Source organism: Ammodytes marinus, assembly GCF_949987685.1.
Source record: "Ammodytes marinus genome assembly, chromosome: 23".
Lineage (NCBI taxonomy): Eukaryota > Metazoa > Chordata > Actinopteri > Uranoscopiformes > Ammodytidae > Ammodytes > Ammodytes marinus.
The window spans coordinates 5383373-5392827 of NC_137227.1; the positions used below are offsets into that span (position 1 = coordinate 5383373).

The 9455-nt window shown below is 40.9% G+C and overlaps 1 protein-coding gene across 1 annotated transcript in view; it reads right to left on the bottom strand.

Moving 5' to 3' along the window:
- Window positions 1–6912: 6912 nt before the first annotated feature.
- Window positions 6913–9455, bottom strand: part of krcp (kelch repeat-containing protein) — a 6207-nt gene continuing 3664 nt past the window's right edge. Inside the window, exons 9-13 of the mRNA XM_080052252.1 lie at window positions 9057–9253; window positions 8501–8595; window positions 8329–8383; window positions 8070–8167; window positions 6913–7715 (exon numbers count right to left, since the gene is read on the bottom strand). Coding sequence (XP_079908378.1) covers window positions 7483–7715; window positions 8070–8167; window positions 8329–8383; window positions 8501–8595; window positions 9057–9253 — 678 coding nt within the window. The 3' untranslated portion in view covers window positions 6913–7482. The remainder of the gene's footprint in view (window positions 7716–8069; window positions 8168–8328; window positions 8384–8500; window positions 8596–9056; window positions 9254–9455) is intronic.

Consider the following 9455-nt stretch of genomic DNA (forward strand, 5'->3'; position numbering starts at 1 on the left):
AAGTGAACCCATACAGGTCAGACATGCTAAAAGGGAAACAAATCTCTGAGGATCTCAGGAATAGAGTTGTGATGCTGCACATTTGTCTGGGGACAGCTATAAATTATTTAAAAAAAAGTTTGAGCTCCATCGGTCCACCGTGAGGCAAATCATCTACAAATGGAGAGCTTTAAGAGTGACTGAACATCTGCCTAGAAGTGGACTTCCTTCAAAAATATCCTCAAGCGCCACAAGATAAGTGATTTTTCAGTTAAAAGCCAACCCAAACATTACATCTAGTGATTTGCAGACCTCTCGTGCAGCATCTGGGACAGATGTGCATGGTTCCACAATAAGAAGAAAACTCAGTCAACATGGCTTTCATGGGATGGTTGCTGAAGAAGCCTCTGCTCTCAAAAAAGAACAAAACTGCTTGTCACAACTTTGCCAGAGAGCACCTGGAGATACCTGAAGTCTTATTCTGTGGACAGATTAGTCCAAAATTGAACTGTTTGGTCATAACCAAAACCGCCATGTTTGGGCAAAAACGCAATTTTGCCTACCACCTAGAGAACCTTCTCCCAAGTGAATAATGGTGGTTTCAAATTGTCTGCAAATCTCCAGATGTAATGTTTGGGTTGGCTTTTACCTGAAAAATCACTTTTCTTGTGGCGCTTGAGGATATTTTTGAAGGAAGTCCACTTCTAGGCAGATGTTAAGTCACTCTTAAAGCTCTCCATTTGTAGATGATTTGCCTCACGGTGGACCGATTGAGCTCAATTTTTTTTTATGAATTTATAACTGTCCTCAGACAAATGTGCAACATCACAACTCTATTCCTGAGATCCTCTGAGATTTGTTTCCCTTTTAGCATGTCTGACCTGTATGGGTTCACTTTGGTGAGCCTAAACTGACCTGGTTTTATCTCTGTTTTATCTAGTGCCACCCAATTTCTTTCCTAAAGATCTCTCATTACATTGGTCTATTTCATCAACCAATTTGGCCCACCTGATTGTGTCAACCTCCTCGATTTCAGCAATGCAGCTCAGGGTTCACAAACTTTTGCACATACAACATTCGTCAAATAATTTGTTTTATCTGTTTTAACAATTGATTTCTGGAAAAGAAAAATGTTGAATTGATAAACAAACATGTGTTATTTCATATAAAAAATACTGGTATTGATAAAAATGAATTAATAATGGTTAAAATAAATAAAATTCCAAAAGGCTCAAGGGGTTCACAAACTATCTCACAGCACTGTATGTTGTTCGACTGAGATGATGACAGCTCCCATAGTCATTTTCCAAGGTCACTTAAATACAGTGGTGGACTGACGAATAATGTGGCTGCAATTGAGAAGTGGTGATGTCTGGACTCTGAATATTCCCCACTCGCACAATACAAGGATGTCAAGGGGGAAAACAAAAAAGAAATCAGGAAATCAAGAAGATACGAGAGGCTTGTTCGTAGTGACTGGGAGAGCATCCAACTGGCAGGGTTTCCCCATGATTGGAGGGGGGGTAGGGGGGGGAATCACATCCCTGATGTTGGATGTATGGTATGCAGCAAACACCTCTGTACCATATTATAAGCAGACTTGTCACCATTGGACAGTATTTGACGACCATCATAGTGGGAGATGGCAGGCATGATCACAAGAACTCCAATTAATGATCACATGAACCCATGAACTCTTAATTGTTTGAAGATTTTACATGAGAAGTCTAGTTTTGTTGCAGGGGGAAAAAATGCTGACTGGTCGCCACCTGCAGGAAGCCTTCATATATTACAAGGTATCATCCATTTATGTGTGTGTGTGTGTGTGTGTGTGTGTGTGCGCACAAGCATTTCTATCTATCTATCTATCTATCTATCTATCTATCTATCTATCTATCTATCTATCTGTCTGTCTATCCATCCATCCATCTATCTATATCTTTATCTATCTATCGTCACTTGTTTCCTGCATGTGTGTCCCATAAATATTTGGCTGAAAAGGCCTTGTTCCTGGCAGCCGTGCTCCTCTCTCTTTTGCTTGGGAGAAGAAATGACACTGAGTAGGAGGCTGAGCTGCAGACTGTTAATTGCAGCTGATCTGAGGGTATTTTAAGTCTCACTGGATGCACATAAAAACACATTTTTTTAAACAACAACATACCAGCCTTTTTAATCTCCAGTATCCCATTTCAGGGTGCCAGTATGTTCTGTGGCCAGATTGAGGCTGTAATTGTTTCTGATACAGTAGCCAATCATTTTCTCAGCAGGAGCTGGCATCCTGTAGGCTATACTTGCCACCAGGCTGTTGACAGGTTAGTAGCTGTCAGGCTGTCTTTTTCCCAGCCTTTCTGCATTTAGCTTAGCCCTGCTGCTGCTGTTGGTATAGAGATGCTTAGATCTACTCAGATTACTGTGACATCCAAAAAAATCACAGTGGTACACATATGTTCTACATGCACCCGAGACCATCCAGCTGTTAACAGTGGTTTTCGTTAATGAGCAAATGCTTCGGAAGTGACTAAAGCAACTCTTCAAAGATTATTATACACACTTAATGATGCCTAAATGAGCATATAAATACATGTTTTTCAGCATTACAACTAAAAAAAGAAACTGTTTTAATGACATATTTTAAGAATCTGCTAATAAAGGCATATTACCCTCAATGCTTTGTGTGTGTAAATACAGTATATTTACTTGGGAGTTCATGTGGAGATTCCCGTCTTTATTTCACAAAAGGCTAAATCTGTTTAATTTTTCACTATCAACTATCTACCTTCATCTAAAATGAGAATGTGACATTGCTAGTTATTTAATCTTCTGCTGTAATTCTATGTATTTGTAGATGTAACTGGGGCTCATGGTGCATCATCAAGGGCACCACTGTGGTGGTACTGAGTGGATCGTTCTCTCCACCCAAGAATGTGTTTATGGATCGTGAAATAACTTGCCAATTTGAAAAATAGAAATCAATTGGTAGAAAAACATAAATAGTGCTTGAAATGTGGTACAATGCTGATCGTTAGTTGATTTATTGTCACTTAAACAGGTGGAGCGTGCAGAAAACACAACTCTATTCACCCTAAGTCAATGCAGAGAAGCACCAGACTGCAGAGATCTTCAGTAATAATAACTCATACGTGGTTGAAATGTCTGCTCAACACAGCACTGGAACAAGTGGTCAGAAGTAAGTTGTCCCGGACATGACTATGTAAAAGGAGACAAGCGAGAGTCCAGTGCAGACGCAAACATAAAATGAGTGCCTGTACAAACAAAGTATAAGGATCAGATTTCTTTTTTTGCCCAATTCATGTCCTAACAGACTGAGCGGGGAGGAATCCTTTCTTAACCTGGCAATTTAGTAGAGGCTGACTCACAGCGTTGGCACAATTAGTCAAGATTTAAGAAGCAAAGCCAGAAGTAGGCCCAATCTGTACAGACTGTACTACTATCACAATAAGTGCTTAAGTGTTAACTGTGCTTTGGCAATAAAAGTAAGTGAAATCCCTGACAATACAAAACATGAACAAACGTGACCACATTACCCGTAGGCGACATAAGTGACGTGGAATTGGTTTATAGCCCATTAAGTACAGTGCATTCTTTACGAGTTACATTGAAAGAGAAAGCACATTTTAACGATGGGTCTTGAAAGGAAACGAGGAAAGACATTTTGTTTGTTTGGAAATTGGAACATTTTGGAGGAAGCCGGGCTTTCCTTTGCATCGCCAGAGGAAATGCCAGGGAGAAGGTGAAACCACAGCTTCCCCGGCCTGCAGCTGATTTTGCCAGTCTGTTTACCATAACTCGTACTGGATGAAACTCTTCCTCTCATGCTTTTTTAAAACATCTCTCCAGGGTTGTTCCAGCTTCATTTTAGGGTTAGAAATCTCATTGGCCATTGTCCATCCAGCGGCCTCTTCCACCTTGCTAATCAATAGTGTAATGGCAAATATTGCATATGATATATCTCCGGACTCAAGCTACATGCATTTTTACCTCAACTCTTAACTACAATATCTGCCATTTACAGATTCACTTCTTTGCTGGGCTTTTTCTTGAGGATAACTAGGAAGTCTTTTTCCAGAGAATTATATATATGTCTATAAATGTCTAAATAGACTTTACAGTGACTGTTTATTCAGTGCCTCCTTTATTTAGTTTTTCCCCACACTTAATTTGGTGTGAACACTATTAATGTTATTTAAAATCCAAGTACCCCATATACCAGGGGTTCTCAACCTTCTGCAAGCTGGGCCCCCCCAAAGCTGGGTCATTGCAGTTGGGCCCCCCCACCGACCCTGACAACCTCCCCCCCCCACACACACACACACACCACCCTACACAGATAGATAGATAGATAGATAGATAGATAGATAGATAGATAGATAGATAGATAGATAGATAGATAGATAGATAGATAGATAGATAGATAGATAGATAGATAGATAGATAGATAGATAGATAGATAGATAGATAGATAGATAGATAGATAGATAGATAGATAGATAGATAGATAGATAATCTATTATTGTTATTATCACAAGGGCTAGGCCAGTGGCGCACCTTTGAGTTGAACATTGGGTTTAGGGTTGGGGTCCGGAAATTTCTTATATTTTAACGTTAAATTCTGGTGCAAAATTGTAGCCTAAATAGAACATACACAGAATAAATTCTACAATAGGTATACCTGTTATGAAAAAGCTTCACAAAACAAAGTCTATGATCAATGGGAAACACTGCTGTCTGACAACCCAGTTCAGAGAATGTTTCAACTATTGAGTCTTGGATTTGGAAAGTGGCCAGATTTAGCTCAAAATGCTACCTGCGATTAATGTGCTGTGCAGCCTGAACGCGGAGTTGTGTGTGTCTCAGTGGCGATTCCAGGAAATTTTGACTGGGGGTGGCCAAGGTGGGCCACAGAGCTAGAGTGGGGTGGCCATCGCACCCCTGAATGAATAGCATGTGATGTGCTGTACAACCAATTCAAAGATGATTTATAATCCCAAATGCCCAAATCATGTTAGTATCCATTGTAATGTTTGTCAGAAAACTAAACCCCTGAAGGGGGGTCTGGGGGCATCCCCCCCAGAAGATTTTTTTGTGTTTTTAACATGTAATCTAAGCATTCTGGTGCATTCTGGCGAAGATAATAAAGGAAAAAGTCAATATTTATTTCAGTTCAGATGAATAGTAAAATTAGCAAGACAGCATAACTTGCTAGCAGCCAGATGCCTAACAACTGCACAGAGGGACGGATGACCACTAGCTTTTGACCAAATATCTTGCTAAAAAAATAAACCTTTATTTATGAAATTCTGCCCTAAGAACATGTTACACTTGCTAACTACAAACTTACATTTTTTTATTCAGATTTCAAAAATCTGCTGGGACACGTGCCCATACACATGCATGGGTGGCACGCATGTCACAAGCACACTTATGCTGTTTTCAAGACCTTTGCTGACCAGAGACCAGTTCTAGTGGCCACAGTCCTACCATTAATTCAGTACTTGAAAATTGCAAACTGATCTCATATCAGTGGATTGGAGTGTTTGTGTGATGAACTTGGCAACCTATCAAAAAAAGTTAAGAAAGAAAAAAAATACATATCATCTCTGAACTAGGCTACATATCAGGAAAAAAATTGAAATTCAAAAAAAAAAAAAAAAAAAAAAAAAAGATTTTTATTTTATTTTTTTTCCATCCCCCTCGCGCCCCCCCGGCAGAGTGTCCGCGCCCCCCCGGGGGGGCGCGCCCCACCGGTTGAGAACCACTGCCATATACAGTATATGTATAGAGCCTATATATCCATCGGCTCTTTACTTTTGCTGCTGTGATTTCCCTGAATGTCGCCATTAAAGTTTATAGGTTTTGAGAATGTATTTGGCCCCTCGTGGTTTTTATTTATTGAAATGTGTTTTATGTATTTCTGTGAAGTTTTTATTATCCGAGTTCTGCTCTGGGAGGATTAGCAGTTTTAAAAATATATCAGGTGTTGCTTATTTTTTGCATATTAGATAAATGGGCATATATACTGACTCCCATCACCAAAGTGGTTGGCTGTATAATCCGGTGAAAATACTAAAAGTTTAAAAAACGGTCACATTTATGACACAGTTACGGGGCATTTCAGCAGAGAGGAAGCTAATCCCCTCCGAGCTCCGCTAATCTTTTATTAAACCGTCTCCATTTAGCTGAAGCTCTTTGAAGATAACACTAGCTGCTCTCTGACATTAGCTCATGTTAGCGCTGAGTTGCAGAAGCCATTTGGGGGATGTTGTTAATGGGCCTTTCTGTTTAAAGACAAACCTCACCTAAATTACATCACTCACACACAAGTTGGTATAAAGCCTACTTCATTACCTCTTCACATCACAGTAAAAAGGCGAGTTAGTTATTGTGCAATTGAAAACGGTCGTCTGTGTGGAGTCAAATGTGTCGAATATGTCTCTACTTCTCTACCCATTTGGCTCACTTTCTTTGCAGAAACAAATGGGAAAAACAAAATGTCCACTTAAAAAGTAAAGAAGAGGTGTGCTCTGGTGGTATAGTGGATAGGGCGCGTACCATATTGGCTCAGGCCTTGTTGCAGTGGTCGCGGGTTTAAATCCAACCCGTGGACCTTTACTGCAGGTCATCCCCCCTCTCTCTCTCTCTCTATCTCCCATTTCAACTCTGTACTATCTAATAAAGCTTGAAAATGCCAAAAGAAAAAAAAATCATTTTCATTTTTATGCTTCATTAATAGTGTAGAGACAGAGTTGAAATGGGGCAGAGAGGGGAGTGACATGCAGAGAACGACCGCGGGCTGGAATCGAACCCGGGTCCGCTGCTGGCCGAGGCCCATCGGGGGGACGCCCTACCACCTGAGCTAAGGGCGCCCCCAAAAAAATAATCTTTAAGAAAAAAAGTAAAGAAGGAAAAGTGTAGTGTGTGACAATCAAAAGCGTTTATTAAGCAAAGACTGACGTCAAGCGCAAACTGGAGCAGCACGGGAACAGGAATTGCACACCAGAAAAGTTGGAGCGATAATTGACAAACAAACTATCTTGATTTTGAGAATAACAAAATTACTTTGACAGCTTTCCACTGGCAACGTGTTACAGATGCCAGGGCTACTGAAAGCCCCAATGTTTCATTATTCAAAAGGAAGACATTTTACCTAAGGAATAACTAGAAGAGCTTGATAAAAAAAAAACTATATACATAAAAGCTTGACATTATCCTTGATGACTCAAACTGAAATCCCAGTGAAGCCTCTTTAAATAGCTCTCACTGCACTGCACGAAAATGATTGGATTCAAGAAATCCTACCTGCAAACATTTTCCTATCAAATATTTCTTAAAAGCCTTAAAAAAACCCTCAATAGGACGAAAAGGGAGAGAGGGTTGAAACTGAAAACTGTAGGAATATAAATAATAAAGGCTCTGTGAGAGTGTTGAAATAGCTTGACATCCAGTCCCAAGATGAGGGCTGGTTCACCTCTTGACTCCTTCTCTTTAAATGGCGGCGAGCAGTTCCTCCACGGTAACGGTTGTCAGGTCGGAGTAGAAGTTTCCCTCGTTGTCCCCGCCTCCAAACACCAGCAGGGTCCGGCCGATGGTTCCCGCGGCGACCTCTTCACCCACTTCCTGGAAGCGGAGGCTGGCGTCCGTCTCCGTGGTGATGATGGAGTGTCCCGCCCTGGGCACGGCCAGCTGAGGGAGCGTCACCTCCGTCCAGCTGCTGCTGTCTGAGCCGGGGACACAAAGACAAAACGTTGTTGGTTTAATCATGTTATATTCACAATAATAAGTAATAGGTCAATCAATGTCATTTGCATTATTCCAGCTTCTAAAAAATTCTTTTTTCTGTTTCCTTTGTCTTCTATGAAAGTGAACCGAATATTTTTGGATGTTGGACTGTTTATTGGACAAAACAAGGATGGATGGGGCATGTTTCACTGCTTTCTGAAATGCCGTTTACATCAAACAGACCCTTTTTTGGTTGAAAAAACTACGTGGACTTAATGTCAACAAGTACTTGTATTTGTGTGTGTGTGTGTGTGTGTGTGTGTGTGTGTCTGTATTTGTGAGCGACCTCCCACCTGTGTCAAAGATGAAGGTGTCACTGAGAGCGTTGTTCCCGTTGTAACCTCCGTGGATGAGGAACTTTGTGTCTGAGAGCACAGCGCTGCCGTGCCAGCTGGAAAATTCAAAACACACAATAAACAAAAGAAAGACTGCATCAAAAATATCTTCAAATACTTATTTTCAGAAAACTACGTGTTTAACATGCAGCTACTAGATAAGCTGAAACTAAATACATGTGTGTGTGTGTGTGTGTGTGTTTTTTTTGCTGCGTACCTTCGAGGAGAGGGGGCTTTCCCTGTTGTTTTGACTGCAGAAAACTCCATCAGACCTGAGTGACAAAACCAAAAAAAAAGTCATCCATTTGATTTGATCCAAACCTCTATCCAACCATATGTAAGGCATGAACGAAAGCAGGAATTTCCTCTAGGTGGTGTGTGTGGCTTACCGAGGTCCAACATGTACATGTCATTGTAGCAGACCGGAGTGTCCCATCCACCAAACACATAGATCTTCCTCTGCTGCATCACACACGCAGAGTGACTGGAAAAGAAACGGATAGGGCCAATAAGAGTTAATTGATTCAAGTGATGACATATATATTTTTTTCATTTAAAAAGGTGCACTATGTAGTTTCAGAGGAGGGGGATTTGTTTACATTTGCAGAGCCTTTTACATAATAATTCTGGGTATTGAATAATTCTATCATCAAAAAGGAAAGCAAAATCATTTTTAGGCAACTGCACCACACCCAAGACAAGAATAGGTAAACAAAACTGTGGGCCCCGCTGCTGTACACAACAACAGTGAAACAGAAACATTTAAAGTACCTTTCTAACTTCAGTGTTCAGGGATCCCATTGGCTTGTGATGAACATTTGTTTATTCAGTTAAGAGAATATACCCAAGAAAATCCTAACTTTTCTGACACACTCAAAGTTACATAGTGCACCTTTAACCTTTATTTAAAAACAGCACTGATATTTGGTTGAAACCATCTCGTACCCTGAGCGGGGGGAAGGGGCGTCGCCGGTGACAATAGGCTGGTACCAGATGGAGAGGTTGGGATCGAAGATGTACAGGGAGTCGCTGCAGCCGTCGGGCTCCGGGTTGGGACACGGAAAGACGCCTCCCAGCACAAACAGCTCCCCACGAAACATACTGCAGCTGTGGTAGGCCAGGGGAGGGACCTTACCCTGAGCCTGGAGGACACCACAGAGAGACAGAGAGACAGACAGACAGAGAGAGAGAGAGAGAGAAATCTAATGTTAAAATACCTCTGTTGATGTACTTTTTTAAATATTTTTTTTTAACTTTATTTTATTTATCATTGCAAACACACACACACACACACACACACACACACACACACACACACACACACACACACACACACACACACAC